Here is a 20,844-nt window from a genome sequence, read left to right as displayed (position 1 = left end):
ATCATCTTCATGGCGCTACATCGCAGGGTGGAATTCGGCCTCCTCTGGCTCTCCTTTTTTCCAGTTCTCCACTGGCTACGGTGCCTCGCCATTCACTTCCAGTCCTCGCCCTTCTCGCCCTGCCCCAATTCTCCTCCAAACAGTCTAACCACCTCTTCCTCGGATTGCCTTTGGGTCACTTCCACTGGGGAACCCACACAGTCATTACTTAAGGTGTTCTATCATCCGGCATTCTTTCCACGTGACCTTTTTTTTATTTTGTCACCATTCTGTTTTGTCACTTTTCTGTTTTATCGGACCACCGAAAGATACAGGGAAAAATTGGGAAGGGTCACAATTGATTAACTCAGTAGAGTATTTTAAACATTGAGGCTGTTGCTAATTAGATTTTTACAAGCCTGTTCAAGGTTGATGTGGTAAAGCCGGCCACAAGCCCTTTTAAGACCGTTTTAATCAAACAAACACCATGGTAATAAGTCTTTCACTGTTCTGACATTACGCGCCACGTAATATTTACACTGCATTTATAATTAAGGTGGTAAAAGTGTAATGGAAGGAAATGGTACCATATTTTTTTTCCTATTTATACAAAAGTCACCAACCTCAATACACAGTTTTCGAATACCACAATTTGAAAGTTAGGAGATGAAGATAATATCTGATTTATATGCTTTCAAAGTTTATCTGTATAATGTGACTTTTGAAGTTTTGTCTGTCTTCACAATGAAGTATGAACTTGAACTGAACTTGAAAATCATGCAAAAAGAGTTATCTTTATCATTCAAATGTCATTACTTATCTCAATACTCAATACTATTCGGTACTTTTAGCTAAAGGGGGACAATTTGTTATGTACTTTCAAATGACATTAAATACCTACCGTAAAATAACCTATTATATTCACTTTACCTAGAAATAATAAAAGGCAAAAATAATATGTCAGAAAAGGGGGAATATGGCGAGAACCCTGAGAAAATATCAGTTATCATTGTGTTCAACGAGGAAAACAACAATCAGGTGATAACGTTTCTTTTTTTGAGACATGTGCGGCCGCACACGCTCATACCTTAGAGGGAACATTGGTTAAAACCTACCATTTTACCAAACATTGCCTGCCGTAATTTTGTCAGAATTGGATACATATATTTTAAAGTATTGTAACAGGATAAAAATGCACATAGATTATTGAAAAGTTTTTCAAGAATTACTTAAATTGTGGAGTATGTAATGTAAAAAAACACCTTAGATATCGCACAAAACTCTAATTTGGGGTAAGTGTACCTTCCCCCCTCCGGTGCGGGAGGGTTTAAGATCTTTATCGGCTAATTTACAATGTCAACACTTTACCGATTCAACACAAGGGTAGTAGTATTAACTCTCCTATAAAGCTATACTTTTATAGATAAAGTTTTATGAATTTCCTTTGAAGCTCTCAATATTATACTATCAAATGGTCAGCACTTTTTTTGTTGCAAAGATTAGTGTATTATACTCTTCTTTGTTTGCGTAATATGATATGGTTTTATATTGATAAACTTGAAGAGGGTCTCTAACTCATAGAATAATATTATTTATTTATTTGTTTATTTAGACATACACATTACATTATGTTACAAGTGATAAGGTATTCTAAATTTTACACAGTTAAAGTACCTATTGTGGATTTTTCATATTACGTACCTATTACGTATTACATATATCTTAGTAATTTCGCCTGGGGCGAAAACTTTTCTTAACGTTAATTAATAATTTCTTTATATTTTTTCTTCTTTTTAACCAGTGCAATGCTGATGGATCTCCGGAGAACATGCGAGCATTCTAATATTTTCCATTTTAACCACAGACATAGGAATTAATAGACGAGAAGATAATGGCGAGGGGTAAAATCAACTGTTGAAGAACGAAGGGAGTAAGGCTGACTGTGATTCGTTAATAAATCAATCTGACAGTAAATAGGCATCTCGCATTATAATATCACCATTTACTTCTTAAAAGTAAAATCTGCTTTTGAATGAATAGACATTTTTACATGGGAGCGCAAATTACTCGCCACCTTATGAACAAATTTGCGAAGTCCAAATTCGGCAAAAAAATTCGGTTCTATTTTCAGAGTCGAATATTTCGTTTAAGTATTTAGTTAAGACACTTTTATAAATGTTCATAATTTACTTCCCAGCAACCAACCAGCTTTGTGTTTCGCGTCCAGACGTTTCTCGATGTGATAGTATATGTTTCTAAAACTGATCTATATTATACGATGTGAATATGCTTAAAATAAAGTAAAATAATGCTTATATATGGAATGTAATACGACAATTGGGTTTATTCTCTTTTTCAAATCTATTTTTACAAGTTTTCATAGTACAAGTCAACATTTTGCCGTGTTACTTCGTAAAATGAACCGATGATGCCTCGACCATAGTTCGCACAAGAATGATGACGTCACGTTTTCAAATTTCACTTGAGGCCATACGCGAGCACAGCCGGCTCCAATGGAACCGGTATGGGGAGTGGGGATAATACGCTTTTAATCACTTAGGGCAGGTCTACTAATATTCATATGTCTATGATTTTAAAATAATGTGATTTTGACCTTAATGCTTCGAAAAATGTTTGGAAAACAACATAGGCATCGCTTGGTATAATAAAACTTTAGTTTTCACTTTTGATTTTTATGAATGGCGCCTCTCTGAAGGCTTAAAAAATATTTTTCTGTTTATGGCCTTCAACAGGTTAATCAATTTGATGAAGTATGGGAACCCTCCTCCGGGAACCATTCATTGGATAACCAACACCAATGCCATTTGTCACCCCAAGTGGTTCGTTGAGTTTGGTGACCTAGCAGAGGTGCCCAGGTTCATGGGGTGAGTTTTGTCTAGGTATTAGCGGCAGATGCGTTTGCCCATCAATGGTGTGACGGGCCGGATTTCAATCCTGTCCAAGACCTGATTCTTCCTGTAACTGCCCAACTTGGAACAAGTCACCAATATAAAATATTTCGGGGGTCTTGATTGATGAACATCTACATTGGGATCAGCACTTAGCCAGCCGAAGGCCCTGCATTCGCAAGCTATCTTATGCATTTTGAACTCTTACAAATATCCCTACTCCTTCAGTATACTATGCTCTCTGCCAATCCATATTAGCATACGGCATCATGAGATGAGATGGCTGAGTTTAAACTATTATTGATCCTCTGCAAAAAGCACAATAAGTTATCAACATGCGATATTTCTCCATTCGACTCTTTATCGAGTATAATGTCATGAATATACGTCAATTCCATCAAAAATTTATGTAACATATTTCTTGAACAAATACAATAAAAAAAAACACTCTTACAACACAATCGCTCTACCAGAAATATAACCAACCGACACTACAACGTACCTAAACTTCATTCTACATCAGCACAAAGACAATTCATCTATCTAGCTCCTAAAATCTTCAACCTTTTCCCTGATAACCTAAAAACCGAAACCCAACTCCATGTTTTCAAAACCCAAATAGCTCTACGGATCTGCAATACATGTCAATTGAAACATCCATACATTCTACACTAATCCCCCCTAACTAACTCCTACACTTATCCCCACTAACACCCTAATCTCCCCTCATATATTTCTCACGTTTCTTATCCAATTGTCTTAAATTATCATATTAAAAGTAACTAAATCGGAATTGTATAATTTACTAACAATTATTATATAACACATTACATAACACAAGGGCACCCCTACCATGACGGGTGAAATAAGACAAAAAAATGTATCCACTGTATTTTTATTTATTTTAAATGAGTAAATAAAATTAAATGTGAAGTAACAATAATTTAATTAAATAAAATATATTTGGGGACGCCGTGATTCGAACCTGCGATCCGGATTTGATGAATCTGCTCTGCCTTAGTGCCATCTAGTAAATAAATATCTTAACTTTTAAACCAACAGTAATAAAAGAAAATTATTTTATTTCATTACCGCCATCTTCGAAATATTCAGCAAACTATTTTAATTAGAATCCAATTATAAAATGATTATTTTGGAAATCAACAACAGAGTTCCTTGACTTTCTGGAGGTCTACTTTCCAGCTTAATAGAAAAGTTTGTTTGATTATTTTATTTTGTTTCAGGTTGCCGTATAGAACAATCTTTGGTGGAGTTTCATCTCTCACCACTCAGCAATTCAAGAAAGTGAATGGTTTCTCAAATAGCTTTTGGGGCTGGGGAGGGGAAGATGATGACATGGCTAGCAGGCAAGTTACACTACAAATTATTATTTTCATACAATTATATTCTAATTAGGGTTTGCAAATACTACACCTTTTTCTAATCCCGCGTGATTGTGGGGTAGAATTTAGAAATCCTGCAAGATTTTTATTGAGCGGTATTAAATTGAAATAATGCCAAACATTTGACCGGTCAGTGGCTGAGTTGGCGTCGCATTTGGCTCCCACCCAGGCGTTGTGCGTTCAATTCCTCGGCTGACAAGTCGCTCATCACGACACGAGCAACCTTTTCTATTTACTGTGGTGGTAGTAGAAGATTTTCAAATATTGTCAGGTTATTCGTAACCCGGGAATATTTGTCTTTCTTTTTTTAAATATGGAATATACTCTGGAATAAACTCTTATAATAATAATTGAAAAAATATTTATCATAAACATTTTTTTGTTATTTGCTATCAATTATATTTGATACTAGTGTATTATAAAAAAGATAACACAAAAATTCATTTAAGAGCCCTTTTAGTTCCAATCATCTCTGGTAGTATTAATATTATAAAAATATATTGAAAAGGTAACATAATAAGTGTTATAACAAGACTTATATTGAAAAAAGAAAAAATGTAACTATTGTTACTGACAGGACTAAACCATACGGAATGTCCGGGGTTAAAGTGTGCTAACCTCAGGAGGTGATTCTATATAATAGTAGAAGTAAAAAAAATAACAACTTTTTTCGAAATTCCAATGTTTATTTTCCCATACAAATAATTCTACTATTTACCTAAAAACTATCTTATTAGAATGTTGGAATTTCACAAAAAGTTGTTTGTGTTTTTGACTTATACTATCATGTAGTTAGCGCACTTTACCGGACACCCTGTATTTTGTACCAGTAATATTATAAAAAGACCCTGAACGTAACGTAATAAGTATTAAGAAGACTTTGATAAAAAATATGATTGTTAAAACTTCGTACGTAACTTCTGACTTCTGGAAATTCTGGCGCTTGCGTATTATGTAAATGCAACTCACAAGCATGTGAAAATCAAAACAGCATGTTTTTGGTGTAAATTTAGGATTTTTTTAATCCCATGAATCCTGCAAATCCACGTGATCAAATATTGCTGAAATCCTGCATGATTGCAAACCCTATTCCTAATGCGCAATCCTCTGACTGTTTAAATTCACTAGAACTTTGTCTCCTAATGAAATAATAAATCTACAAATTAATTATTTGACAGAAAAATAATGTTTCATGTAAAATGTAATTTTATTTATTTGTATATTATGTTTTTTCAGAATTGTTTATCACCAATTCCATATTTCGAGGTATCCAATGAGCATTGCCAGATACACCATGTTGGACCATGAGAAGGAGAAACCGAATCAAGAAAGGCAAGTGTTACTTCATGTTACTGAACCAGCTATCACTTTTATACTAGTTCTGATATTGCTCATTTTCTTACAATGTATTTATAAATCTACTTATCTTCTAAGAAAGTTAGATAAGACAGTTCACACATAATAAAGCTCATTTATTTATCTAGACAAACTTTACTGAAGCAAAGTAAATGAAAACATGTCTTTTCAGCTGTGGGGAGGGCGGGTTTAGCTGATGCGGAGCGCCACTGTGCATTGATGCCATTTCAGGGTGGCGACAGACCTGGAAAACTGACAAATATCAGGGAATTTATAAATATTGTTAGAATATCCGGGAAATTTTTAACATTCACTCTGCCCAGGAGAACCAAGGAAAATAATTTCCCTCAGGGCCTATGTCATCTTTGGGGATGCTGTGTGGAGGGTTAATTTAAAAAAAATCTAATAACGGTTCATGTTCCATAGTCTTTTTACTTAATCATTATTATGGATATATGACATAGGCTAATGTAGCTGATGTTTGTGTATTCAGGTATAACCTGCTGATAAAGGGCAAGCAGCTGTACAATACGGACGGCCTGAACAGCCTCCACTACAAGCTGGTGGAGACGCGCATGCACCCGCTCTACACGCAGCTCTTGGTGGAGCTGCAGCCGCCCAGCTGATGGGGGGCCCTGGCCAGCCTGTGGTTTGGCTAGCCCCTTAGTGCCCCTTTGTGCCCCTCACCAACCAACTGCTATGTGAACTACAATAAAACATACCAAGTGCTAAGTGAATATCCCCACAGTGTCTTTGTGAAACTTTGAGGTTATGTGATTGGAAACAAATCATCCTTGCTTCTATTCTGTTCATTATACTTAAGGACAGTATACTTGGTAATCGAGCAATTAAACTCTTCCTGTCAAAACACATGATTCAGTGAGTGTTAGAAATGATATAAAATTAACATTCTTCAAAGAGAATTACATATTACCTATTTTATGTGTAAATATTAAACTTGTATTATAATGTAGCATGTGTAGTTCCTTTTTCAAGTGTGAAATTTCATGATCATATCGTTTCACCTAGACTTTTCCAATTTATAAAAATGACATAGATATTACTATATTGAAGAAATCTCAGATTAATATTATCACGTTAGAATGTTCATATAATATAATACATATTTTGAATATTCTTGTTTTCCCCCTTCTTTACTTGACTTAAGGTATGTTATCTTGATTATTCCAGCTTGTGTTACTTTTATTGCCAATACTTTGATTATCTCAACCCATTTGAAAGCCTCGAATTCCTTTGATTAGAATATCAACTTCTAATATTAGTAATTAGAACAATCCATGATTCTTAGTAGTGAACAAGAGAATGGTCAGAATTAAAATATTGCATGATGTTACGTAGTAAAATAAAATATGATGGAGAAGTTTTTTTTTTTTTTTTTGTTTGTTTTTGGGGTGTTATGCCGTGTTGCGCTAACTCCTTCTTTAGCCGACGTTTCGGACAGCGTTGCAGTGTCCATCATCAGGGCAGATCCGGTAGATCCGAAGATGTGTGATGTCCACATCTGTGTGATGTCCACATCTTCGGATCTACCGGATCTGCCCTGATGATGGACACTGCAACGCTGTCCGAAACGTCGGCTAAAGAAGGAGTTAGCGCAACACGGCATAACACCCCAAAAACAAACAACAAAAATGCTTTTGGCCGTGAGAATCTAAAAACTTACATGATGGAGAAGTGCTTAAATCCTTCACCTTATGAATCCCGTTCCTTTTTATTTATTTAATAAAGCAAGCAATAGCAATTTTCTAGTGAAAGTTAAGTTCCCATGAAAAGTACCCAAAGAATCTGCTATCGCCAATGTGATACGTTCGCTGCCAAGTATGAGATGTCTTATGTCCTGAACACCAGCTATGAGATAACTTGCTGCAGGGAACTAGTCTTTATCGCCATATCTTTATCAAATGCCACACTTTCCATCTTCATAGAATTTCTAATGGAGCATTTGTAACTGGAGTATGTTGTTTTTATTATGTACATAGTATCATTGTGGCATTTGGGAACATTTTCACTTATAACCAATCTCAATGATATCTTGTTAGTATTGTGTGAACCACCCCTATTATAATAATGTGGAACACCTAAACTAGTCAATGAAAACAAGTATGTGATTTGGATGTTAAAATAGCGGTGCAGAATTTGATTGTTGCTGTCAGTTGTGGTAGAGAACACAAATACATTAATAACGAGTAAATGTAGGGTGCTGCTAAGGTAATTGGAAATGTGAGGAATGTAAGAATATTAGATATTTATCAGATTAGAAGGCAGAGCCGTGCCTTCTATCGACAGCCAGAAAAGACCAATAATAATTCATTATTGTTTGTTTGTATGTACTTCAATGGTTATTTCTCGCTTTTGTATGTTTTAGTTAAACGGTGTTGTGTGTCATAAAGTTGATAAAATAAAACGTACAATTTGTTTGCAGATTCCATTCCCATTGTCCGAAGGTATTCATGTTCAGTATTCGATGCTAAGTCTCATTTTATTATGAATTGGCTGTGACCAAAATGTGTTACCTATTAAAATTGTTATTCCATTTTGTATTAATATGTATGTGTACTTACTTAAAGTGTGATATGGGTTGAAAGTCTCCAGCAATTGCCATTGTCTCTAATTGACTAAATTATTTAATTATTTGTTTGTTATTGTATTATGTTTTATATTCTGGTAATAATGTAAGGGATTTATAATTATTTTACTTTTCAACCAAAAGTCATCATTAAGGACGGTGAGTCTTATTGTTTTTAGTGCTTACAAGTTTTAACTTTTAAAGTAACTCTTCTCCTCTGTTATCCATATATATATATATGTATATATCTAATGCGTATGAACGTCTGTAGTCTGTAGAATATGCCAAAACTAAGAAACTGTAAGTCACAAATTAAATACATAAATTTGAATTATACTTGAAAAATATAGGAAATATTTTATGTTTTATTTAAATGTCCATTAAAATAAGATGAGCAGCTTCTCTTGTTAAGTGTAACTTTATTTATGGTTTGTTGAATTCATCTATGAGATGCCTACTAGCTACTAGTAACTTCAATATGTATGTATTATTGACTAAACAAGTTGCCTTGCTGTAAGCATAGTCATTACTATTTTAATTAATTGAAGGCACAATGAATTTGGCACGGTTACTTGTATTGGTTACATATTGACTAAGATATTATTATAATGTACCCACATAATATTCTTAGATTGTTTTGTAAGAAGATACAATATTTGTCATGTGAAAATAAATGACAAGAAAACGGTTTATAGTTTTGTTTATTTCTTGTCCACTTGTCTTGCCCAATTTTGTTGGTCTCAGTTATAATAAATGGGTGTTTCTTTTAACCTCTTGTGTGGCAACATGTTTTCAACACAATATTTTCAAAATCATTTCTCTGAATAAATCTAGCCATTCTGGAGAAACTACTTATGGTAGATTATATACTGTTTTTATGAATATATGTACTTAAACATATTATCCGGTATGAAGGTACAATTTACTAAAACATAATTTTGTAAAAAACCAGAAAATTATTACAAAAATAGAATCAGATCAGAAAATTTAGTGTCGACGATCAAGAAGTTAAAGATTAGTATTACAGCTTTTGATCCTTATAAGGGACTTGGGAATAATAACTCATTTCCGCTCACACATAAATATCATCTGTGAAGACAGGGCTATAAGGGCCTGCAAACAACTACAACTCACTGTAACTACTGGACCATTCAGATAACAACATACATATGTCTCATTTGTTCACTCAATATGAGGAATCCCCACTCAATGCATACAAAGTTAACACTGAAAGGTTTAAAAGGATTCTGAACCCACTTAGATTCTAATTCCTTCCGAACATCCTAAGACACTAAGGACGGGTTGTTTCGGAGAATTTGAATAATTCATCAAATTTCAACGTTCATTTTCAAGTTCTGTTTTTATTTCAGTTTTGTCAAGCAACTAGCCTACAATGATATAATAACAGAACTTGAATAAGTCTTTCACAGAACCTGAAAATGAACGTTGAAATTTGATGAATTGTTCAAATTCTCCGAAACAACCCGTCCTAAGACTCATTAGCAATCCATGAATAATATCAACACCGAAAGATATAATGGCCCAATCATCAAAAACGCTGTTGACAATGACTGCTTTCTAGAAAACATTAATTTCTATTGTCCAGTAAAAAACATATGCTCAAACCAATTATTCCACATCCCACACTAACTTCACACACCATTCATTTTTCAGGACGGGCACAAAACATAATAGCACCTTTTCAGATGCTGATATTTTCCATATATCCTCAGGTTAATTTACTAAATACACACTAGAAAAAATTTATTCAAAAGATTAATTACAAACTCTCAACCCCAGCTGCGTGTAAGAAATTATATTGATTTTTTTCATTTTCCTTACAAAGCAACTCAAACCGATTTATTATATTTTATGGAACTATTCCAAATGGAACAGAAAACTTAATCACTAATATAACGAATATGTACATAGGACACTGGACATTGTTATCAGTAAGTTTGACTTAAGTGTTTCAATCTCTTTATTCACCACTTGTTAGTGAAGATTCCTACCATCCATCTGTATGTATAGAAATTTATTAAATAATAAATAAAGTTAAAAAAGAATAATGGAAATTGTGCTAAGCGGGAATGCAACCTCGAATTATAATCGGTAATTTCGAATATTTTTATTTCAACTTGAATTCTCACAACCAGAAACCTTTGTTGAACTCAATGATATAGATATAGCAGTAGAATATTTTTATTTCAACTTGAATTCTCACAACCAGAAACCTTTGTTGAACTCAATGATATAGATATAGCAGTAGAATATTTTTATTTTAACTTGAATTCTCACAACCAGAAACCTTTGTTGAACTCAATGATATAGATATAGCAGTAGAATATTTTTATTTCAACTTTAATTCTCAAGACCAGAAACCTTTATTGAATTCAATGATATAGATTTAGCAGTAGAATATTTTTATTTCAACTTTAATTCTCAAGACCAGAAACCTTTATTGAATTCAATGATATAGATTTAGCAGTAGAATATTTTTATTTCAACTTTAATTCTCAAGACCAGAAACCTTTATTGAATTCAATGATATAAATTTAGCAGTAGAATATTTTTATTTCAACTTTAATTCTCAAGACCAGAAACCTTTATTGAATTCAATGATATAGATTTAGCAGTAGAATATTTTTATTTCAACTTTAATTCTCAAGACCAGAAACCTTTATTGAATTCAATGATATAGATTTAGCAGTAGAATATTTTTATTTCAACTTTAATTCTCAAGACCAGAAACCTTTATTGAACTCAATGATATAGATTTAGCAGACTATTTTTATAGTGTATTATGACCTTTTTGACATAAATTTTAAAAGAGAGTGTGTACCTAGTTCTGAAAGAAGATACCCAAATGATTTAATGGTGAGATCTTAGGGACTTGAAAAAGAAATACAAGCATCACAGAAACTGGAAGTTGCTAAGATATTGGGAAATGTTTTGTGTTATAAGATCTAAAATCAAACTATGCATATAAGGAATATCGAAAATAATGTTAGGAGTGATCCGTAATCCTTTTCGAAATTTGTATTTGAAAAGAGGAAAGATGGTGAGTTTCTAAAGTACGTCTCTTGGAACGGACGTACTCATATTGGGCTCAATATTCCAGAAGCATTTTTGGAATACTTAGCGAACAAAGTGATGAATTTGACTTGTATGCTTCCTGGTACTCATCATTGGCTCGAAATGTTGACATTTTAAGTGTAAATAAAAATGATTTCCTAGCAGCAATTAAAATATTTTAACCAAAAAATCTGTTGGACCAGATTTAAAAAATGCAATTATTCTAAAGGGATGTGCTGATCCGTTAATGTTACCTCTCTACAATAAATAAGTACATATCTTTAATATTTCACTTTACTCTGGAAAATTCTCCGACCGATGGAAAATCTCAAAGGTGATAACACAAAAGTGGCGATAAATCATGTGTATCCAAATTATTTGATCTTATCATCCAAAAACATATCTACTGTAAAGTAGAATCTTTTCTTGTAAAACAGCAGTATGGGTTTAGAGAGAGCAGATCTACATCGACTAACTTAATGGTATTCACGGATTACATCTCAAACATTCTGGACAATGACAAACAAATAGACGTTTTGTATAATGATTTTGCGAAAGCTTTTGACAAAACTCATATTACTAAACAAACTTGAAAACTTTGTTTTATTACACCGACTGCTTTTGTTCTTCCATAATTATTTAAATGTCTAACAGAAAACAATAGGTAGTTTACGGGCAGTTTGCTTCAGAACCTTACCTCACAAATTCTGGGGTCCCTCAAGGGTATAATTTAGGACCTCTATTATTATCTGTGTTTAATGACAAATGATAAGATTTGTAAAATTTTTGTTATTTGCTGATGATATTAAACTATATACCAGTAAACGACAAAAGAGGACTCGGTTCGTTTACAAATCAATATAGACGGCATAGCAGAGTGGAGTAATCGCAATAAAATTAACTTTACCAATGGAAAGTGTACAATTAAATGCTTTACAAGGGCAAAGCCTACACTGTATTTTAAGTATAAAATCGCAATTACTTGATTTGTGTCTTCCTCGGGTGACCCTAAATTTTTTCTATCATTACTTCATGAAATACACACATTTTTACTGTTAATAAACTTCATTGTATCAACTTTAACAATAACATGGATTTATTATAGTTTAATTTCACCTTATCTGTGTGTGGTACAGGTAGTAAGGGTTCCATATGTCATCAAAATGAAAATTCAACACACCTTTAAAAAGTGATATAGAGTAATTAAAAGTGATGAAACATAGACTTTGTTTAATAGTTACCTATGTAAACTATAACCTAGTTTTTGTTTCATCACTTTTCAAGACTTTATATCACTTTTTGGAGGTGTGTTGAATTGTTATTTTGATGACATACCCGGTCAGCGGTAGTAAGGGACGTACTTGTCTTACCGGTGATCGGACTACAAAATGTGGAATTGTAATGAGTCATGCAAAATTTATTCCCTTTTTACATCTTCTTTTGTATTACTAATTACTGTAAATTTTGTTTTAAAAACCAATAATTTTTTTATAAAAGTAGGTACATACTAGTACCCTCATACCTAAATGGGATAAGTTTATGACAGTTATGCACAACGTTTATAGCAGAGGGATGGATATACTTTACAGTATAAATGACACAGAACTATTACAATCATTGAGGAATTTATAAAATGTATTTAAATTTGTTTGCATGAAAATATCTGAAAACAGCAAAAACAACCATCAATATCAATATGTTTGAATTTAACTTCAAACTAACTTATTTTCGGAGGTTCATTGTATCTGTGCAATTTATGAACGGTAGCGGGAATTATGCAGATATCTGCCATGATCAAAGTGGCCCTATATTACGGTACATATGTATATGTACTTCAAAATGCATTTTCCCGGTCAAGAATTATTTCTGTTGCAATATAACATGGGTTGGTCAGTTTGAATTTATGGATAGTGTAGAGTAATGTTTTTATAAATTGATGGCGAAGTAATTTATGGACAAATACACAATCGCAATTAGTATCATACTTCAATTCTGTAAAGGTCTGACTGAGTCCATAAACTATATCCGCATAGGGTTCCGCAAATTCCACCCGACAGTTCCACGGCAGCGAGGCCAACAGTACCCGCTTCACTGTCTCCTCGGATATGAGGTAAACCTCTTCAGGAGTGGGAAGAGCCTTTTCCTCTTCTTCAATAGCGGTGCCTACCACTGACAGATCAATAGTGACATTTTTAGATTTTCTGCTCTTACTTCTAATGGAATTGGATAAAGAATTTCTGGTGGATTCGGCAATGACTGCAGGCCGTGACGTTTTCAATGGTTTTCCGTCGGTTGTTACCTTATTTGATTTTTCCCTCAGAAAGGCTTTATTGAAGCAATCCAATGAAGTTTTAGGCGTAATGATATCGGAGATGTTCACATCGCTACATATCCTAATTGTATGTTCAACAATGCTGCTCATGAGACTATCCACATGAAGAATTGCGTCTTGGTGTAATGCATTCTTGATATTTATTTCTTGTAACCAAGATTGTGCAAACGCTTCACACCTTGCAAAGTCTCTACTGACAACTTTTCCCAACACCAAACTCAAAGCATTCACAAATCCCCCTTCTGGGTTTTCCATTTTACAGAATGCCAGTAAGAATGCCGAATAATTTAAGACATCGATGCTCACCTCGAATAATAAAAATAAAAATTCTTTGATCAAACAAGCGCGTAAAATATAACGGTTATTGTCACATCCCTCTGGGGCTTGAAACCATAAACAAACATTGTAATAATCGTCTCTTCTGATTGTTTCATTATGGTCAAAATCAAAGTCCATGAATGCATTCCGCAGTGCTAAAAGTTGTAACTGATCAGGAAATCCGATATCCATGCAAAGTATTAGAAAATCCCTCCAATCTACATAACTTACATCCCCATAAACACATCTTACTATAATACTGTAGTCATCTGGCTCCAAAAGATTCCAATCGTATGTAGAAGGAGGTCTCATACATTGCTTATCCATATTTAACATGAAGAAATCTTGAAGCATAATTACAAAAGCTTTTCTTGGCATGCTGCAATTTTTAGCAACAGACATTAGCCGACTTTGTAACTTGGCTAACTGACCAATAGGAAAATCACAAGTTTTTACATTTTTTTTTGCATCTTTTTCCATAATTAAATTCCAAGATATTTCAATATGCCTTTCAAATTCTTCAGAATCAAATGTTAACCTACTTGGAAGTTTACATTCCTTTTCTACAGCTGTTTTTAATAAATTGCAGATTAAAGTGATTTTATTTATATCTCTGTTGAAACTGTGCTCGGCATTTCTGTTAGCTTCCAAAAATGCTTCAAAGGCAAAACCTTTACATTGGGACAATTGCTCAATGGCCTTAAAATGTATGACATTCATTCGATTTCTAAATCGGCAGATTTCTGCCTTCAATATGGTCTTCCATTCTTCTACTATTTCAGAAACAGTGAATTCTGGGGCATTCGCACTCATTATGTTTGAATCTTCAACTGGCTTGTCTTTTGAACCAGTTTTTAATTTATTTCCACCAGTTTTTAACGAGTCCCTTTTTGCCTTAGGATCACTTTTAGCCTTAGAATCACCTTTTTTCATTGTTGTATCTTTGTTAGCCTGACCAATAAGTGTCTCATGAAAATATAACAGATTACCTGTGTAAATTTCAACAGATGCTTTTGTAGATTCAAGAAACTGGTGAAACGGATTATCATCATTTGATAATTCGGTAGAATTCTTCAAGGCATTCTGAATGCACAATGAATATTGTTTCGATTCACTTATTTCACCATCCACTTCAGGCGCCTCCGTGTCAAATTTAATATGCGAGGAAGAGACAGAAGTAGATATTTTCAGAAGGCTAAACATATTCAGTTCTTCCTGAATAGCAATATTACCAAAATAAGCATTGTAATACGCCGATATTATTTTTAAAGTTTCTTGTGCCCTATTTAGCTCTATTTGAACCATCATTACAAAGCAATTTGTCAAACTCGTTAAATTTTGGGTGAGCCAATCTTCCTCAATCAACTTCACTGTTTTATCTTTATGTTCATTCTTTTTATTTTCCACAAAATGGTTTAACTCATCTTGCATCTCATTAATTTTGTAGTACATTTCTGATTTAACAACAGGATTCCCGCGCATAGCATCTTCAATTAAGTTCAATTCAGTCTGCAGAGCTATAATAATATTGCCAACTGTAGGATCCACTTGAACCGGATATCTGAGATATTTTCGTACATACGAAACATACGGAACTAATTCAGAAAATATATTTCTTTTGCCATAAAATAGTTCTTTCATGTTTTCTATATAAGTCAATTCATTAGTCTCCCAGAAAGATGCCAAGTCAGTAATTATGTTTAGCGGTAAAGATAAATCAATACAACAAAGACTTTTTGATTCCTGCAAGATGGATGTTTGACTATCCGTATTAGCAGAAGCTGTGAAAGCTCCTGACAAAAATTCCCCTGGCATTTCATTACTTGAGCTTTCTGTTGGTAAAACTTGACTTTCTTCACTTTCTTTACTTATGTTTTGATCCACTGAAATACCGACATCACTCTTGACTGTTTCATTTTTCAACAGCTTAAATTTGGAAATTTCCTCAGAAGAATTCTCCATATTAGACAAAGAAAAAGTTTTGGAAATTTTTTCAAATGTTTCAGTTTCACCTGCGACATATTCAACTATAAATTTGACAGTTGTTTCATCAAAACACTCAAAATAAATACTATAATTGATTCCCTGGTCGGCATAAAATCTTTCTATCGGTGTTGAGTTTTCTTCAGATAGTTTCCAAATATAATCTTCATTGGCAATACAAATAGATTGCTTTAATTTCAAGAAGGCTGTAAAAAAGGTTTCAAATTCACTGGTAATTTTAGCACTATCATCCGGTTTCGGTATAATTCGAGATTGAAAACGATTATTAATTTCACTTTTTGAAGTTGTAGTTGAAAAGGAAGACATGCGAGTAACAATATTTTCAGAAATACTTCTCGTTTCATTATTTTCTTTGTATTCTAGTTTCGGATTAATTACTTGTCCTGTAATTTTTTCTTCCAAAATTTTAGCTTGTGAAAAAGTTTTAGGATAATCTATTAAAACCCAGCCATCAAAAGATAAATTATTTCTCAAAAATTCAACAATTATGGATGCTAACAATTCATCAGATATGCAATTCCCACAATTTAAACATTCATAAGCTACTTTTCCTAATTGTGCGGCGATGGAGTACTTGTCCACTAATGGTAATTTAATTGGTGTTTGTGTATGTTTGTTGGCAAGATCAACTATTTGTGTTGTTGATTCGGATTCTATGGAATTATTTATTTGGTGTTCCTCATCAGCTGAATTCTTAAGCGATATCTCAAATTGACTAAATTCTGTGGACATTTCATCAAACTCTATTAATTCTCTTTTGTATTCCTCTAAACAAAATGCAATGGCTTGGCTCATCTGAATAACAAGTGCGTTTTTTTCAGAAAGTAGATCAACAAAGGTCGAGTTTTTCAAAAGGTCTTTAGCATTCAGTAAGATGGCGGCAAATTTTTTGGTTGGCAATGGATCTGGGTTCGCATATTTGGGTATTGGATACTTGGCTGCAAATAGTTTTTGTAAAATACATCCTAAAATTCTGTATCCCTGAGATTCAATATGTTTACATTGAGAATAATCTTCACATGGTACATCTACGGCCCAGGTTCCTGTTTTGTTATGATAACTAAGAAATTCTTCTTCATCTAATATACTTCTTTCTTCTTGAGTTGCTCGCTCTACGTCTTCTGGCTCTGTTGGATCCATATTATCTCCAATGAAAAACATGGTCTTCCATTCGTGCATGTAAATTTCGGGTATGTTATTATCAGATGTCATTTGCTTAAACTCTGACAATTTATAAACTAAGTTTAGGAGTGCGGATAATGTGCCTTTACACAGTTTTAAGGTTTCACAAAAATTTTGTGTCATTTCTTCCAAATGAAGTTTCTCTTTGAACAATGATAATATTTGTTTTTCGAAATCCAGTTGTTTAGCTTTTTGTTTTATCTGGTATTTCAAGTCATCTAATGCCTTCGAAAATTCTAACTGTCGAAGCTTTTCTAATTCTTCTTGTTGTTTAATTCTGTTTTTCATGACAAGTGTCATCTCATGATTAGCTTTTATCAATTGTTCTGCCATTTTCTTTTCTTGAATCGACAAATCAAGCAAACATTTAACATGCTTTTTTTCTTTTTCTTTTGATTCATATTGTTTTAACATTTTTTCCAAAATGTCGTTTTCCAAAGTAGCTTCAAAGCCTGATAATTTTTTTCCTCTTTTTCCCATATTTTTTATTTTATTTTTGTACTCCTTGACCCGTTCTTTATCTATTAACTGTCCGCCTTTCATGTTTTGTTTGGCATTTTCTTCTAGTTTCTTTAGTTCACTGTAGGTATAATTGAAAGCTTGGCATGGCGTTTTCAAAATTTCTTTTGAAGCCAAAGGTTTGGTTTTGATTTGCACAGTTTGAGGGGACTCATTTGATTTTCTCTTTTCAAGAATGTCCTTTGCAAACTTGAAATCGTTGGCTTTAGCTACCATTAGTTGAATTGGATTACTGGACTCCACCGGGGTGACACTGTGGGGATATGGATTTATTTCTCCGTCACTTACCGACCCAGCCACTTTTTTTCTTATAAAGTATAATCTGTCTTTTCCATCGAGTTCTAAAAACATTTGGTAAAATAGTCTAAGGGCCACCGAGCCAATTCCTTCAGCGATGTAGTCCACATCATCCAAGTTAAGATCTATATTGATTTCTTTCAACCATTCCCGTATGACTAGAAGGTTATTCCTGATTTCTGTTGGATCTGCAGAACAGACTATAGAATCTTTTTGTTCAGGAGATATAACATTATAGCTTTGAAGTAATTGGGATATAATAACTCCGTCACAAACCGCCTTGCCGAAATATTCTGGATTCCATTTGAATGATACATCTAATCTCATGGAAAGCCATTTTTTTAGAATTGCAGTCATATTTTAGAATAATCAAATAATTTACACTGACAGTTGATAAAGATGTTATAAAGAAATTATGAAAAATCAAATTGAAAGTGGAACAAGCATTTTGTTTTGTTTTTAGTCTGCTGAAAATGCATGAAAATTTTCAATTTAATCATTTCAAAGAGACCCTTGCTTGCGTAGAATTTACCATTATTACCTTTTTAACTTTTGGATTCAAATTCAAAATATTTTTGATTTATTTTAATTACTATGTAGTAGTTCTGTGTACAGTAGACTTCACATAATGTTGATTACTTCGATTCGACAGCTCGCAACAGTCGCAACACTCGTGCGCTATGGCAGTCTAAAAAGGTAGGTACAACCCAAAGATATTAGAAAAACGAGATGTGCTATGAGCAGTTAATACTGTGTGGAATTGTTTTGCCGAGTGTCGCCGGTTTTGTTCACCAATACTACTGCACACCTTCGCTTACGCTAAGGTATCCGCACTAATACATAGAACAGATTTCTGTGCGTACACGTCCCGATAGTATTCAAAGTACCCTAATTAGGTAGTACCTCGCCTACGGTCCGGCGGCCAACATAGCATATCTCGTTCTTCTAATATCTTTGGTACAACCAAACCCTGCTACCATCTTTGATAGTATGATAGACTGGACACGGAACACACAAACAAATTTACAGACAGACAAAATGCAAAGTCAAAACAGTACTTCGCTATGCTTAGTCAATAAATCTTTATTGTACAAATAAAATATAAAGTTGAAAGGGTACATACTATTTCTTACAGTTAACTCAATTAACAATAAGTAAAAACAGAATATAAGGTATTATTGCAAGTCCAGGCGCACACAAGAAACTTTAGTTAATGGATTTTGAAAAGTTGCCAACTGTCGCCGCAACTAAAGTTACTTGTGCGTAGTTTACTTTTATAAGTACTTGATACTGATGTTTGGTGAAAATAATTATTTTTTATTCAATTCAAAGAGTGAAAGATACACTCAGTATTGCCCTGATGTAATATTATTAGAATATTCTTCGAAATGGCTTTAGCCATGTTTGGTGACCAGATCTGAACAGCCAGATACTTCCCCATCTTCCTCCACCTCATCTCCTTCCCTTTTCCACTACCTTCAGCCTCACAACATATCTCAATTGTGGATGTCACAGTCTCACTCCATACGGTTGGCAGCAGTGTATTTGTACTATATACTCTCTTGTGGTATTCAGGTAAAAAAAAATTAAAAAATTATTGAATAGAATTATTGACAATCGTCGCTACACACCCAATATCCTTAAGCATTTACACGGTAAGAGGGGACTGAATACCGTGAAAGAACCATTTGTAAAAAACCTTGCAGTTTTGTTAATAAAAAAGATTACAAATAGATTTTATGGCAATTTATTTTGTGTTCCTGTTTTACATGATAAAATATTTTTTTACCTAATGTATTACTTATTATCTTTTCACTTTCATTTTATTTATTTTTCTTTTTTAACTGTAATAGTATGTCTCATGTAGTATGACATGCTGAGCCATTCAATATCGAATTCAGTCCAGCTTAATTAAAAACATAAATAAAAAATTTAGGGTGGATGATTCATTTGCAATATTGACGCTAGTACAAGCAGTCTATTAGACAATTGAAAAAAAATTATGCTACAAAAATGCAGCTTGTGCCGTTTAACTGAAGACGCCAATAAAACATATTTTGAAATTATTGGCCCATGCGCGGTATTGAATTACATAGATGATTTACGTAAGAATATTCTGGGCAATCAGAAGTAGGTTCTGAATTTATTTATACTACTGTATAGAGAGAAGAACATAAACAAAATCTATGTCATCTGTCATAAATAAACTTCAAGTCCTCCAATCCAAAGAGATCAGGCTAAATCCGCCGCTTGATGAGGATCTCTCAAATTCATCACGATTCTCGTATTCCCATACTAAAAGACTTCATCTTAAACCAAACAGAGCTTCTCTACACTGGTATCATTGAGATGTATACTTAGAGTAAACATTCTAAGCAAAATTAAATTAAAAAAGCGTTCCGATTTGAACATCACGGGAAGTGGGAATGACAGGGGAGGGATATCTCGCCGCTTGCTATCAGTTGTTGTCTGTCTCATTTACTCTACGCTCAATCAACTTAGCACGATAGCGATAGCTCGCCACCGGGAGCTCACACAGCATTACACTAATATTGATTTTTTTTTTTTAATATTAACTCCACACAGGAGGCCCTGAAGAAAATAATTTCCCTCAGGGCCTATGTCATCTTTGGAGATGCTGTGTGGAGGGTCTTTTTGTGGAGAGGAAGGAGTGAACATGGCTCTTGAAGAGTCCCATGTTGTAGGAGGGAGGAAATACAGAGGCCGGCAGTTCATTCCACAGCCGAGCTGTTGAACTTAAGAACGAATCGTAGAAGCGACCCGTTCTCATGTGACAAGTGTCAACTGTGTACAAATGTTGGGCGCGCGTTTGGCGTGTATCCCGACTACGCACCGGTGCCGAAGGGATCAATGACGCTAGTT

General features: G+C 33.8%; 3 protein-coding genes across 3 annotated transcripts in view; 1 reads left to right on the top strand and 2 right to left on the bottom strand.

Moving 5' to 3' along the window:
- Window positions 1-7,051, top strand: part of beta4GalNAcTA (beta1,4-N-acetylgalactosaminyltransferase A) — a 105,790-nt gene extending 98,739 nt beyond the window's left edge. The window contains exons 7-9 of the mRNA XM_089631214.1: window positions 4,133-4,255; window positions 5,528-5,623; window positions 6,141-7,051. Of these exons, the coding sequence (XP_089487340.1) occupies window positions 4,133-4,255; window positions 5,528-5,623; window positions 6,141-6,273 (352 nt within the window). The 3' untranslated portion in view covers window positions 6,274-7,051. The remainder of the gene's footprint in view (window positions 1-4,132; window positions 4,256-5,527; window positions 5,624-6,140) is intronic.
- A 4,751-nt stretch (window positions 7,052-11,802) lies between these two features.
- LOC149426484 (uncharacterized) lies at window positions 11,803-14,439 on the bottom strand. The gene is made up of 2 exons (XM_089639891.1): window positions 13,295-14,439; window positions 11,803-11,818 (listed from the first exon to the last, which is right to left on the bottom strand). Exons 1-2 carry the CDS (start codon window positions 14,437-14,439, stop codon window positions 11,803-11,805), a joined length of 1,161 nt encoding a protein of 386 aa, XP_089496017.1.
- A 466-nt stretch (window positions 14,440-14,905) lies between these two features.
- LOC149426483 (uncharacterized) lies at window positions 14,906-17,103 on the bottom strand. The gene is made up of 3 exons (XM_089639883.1): window positions 17,052-17,103; window positions 15,972-16,901; window positions 14,906-14,910 (listed from the first exon to the last, which is right to left on the bottom strand). The coding sequence occupies exons 1-3, from the start codon at window positions 17,101-17,103 to the stop codon at window positions 14,906-14,908; spliced, it is 987 nt and encodes a 328-aa protein (XP_089496009.1).
- Between the last annotated feature and the right edge of the window lie 3,741 nt (window positions 17,104-20,844).

The sequence above is a fragment of the Hesperophylax consimilis genome, chromosome 1 (assembly GCF_061612785.1).
Source record: "Hesperophylax consimilis isolate HC1 chromosome 1, BYU_Hcon_1.0, whole genome shotgun sequence".
Classification (NCBI taxonomy): Eukaryota; Metazoa; Arthropoda; class Insecta; order Trichoptera; family Limnephilidae; genus Hesperophylax; species Hesperophylax consimilis.
The sequence above is the reverse complement of the archived record's forward strand: the minus strand, read 5'-3'. Positions and strand labels throughout refer to the sequence as shown.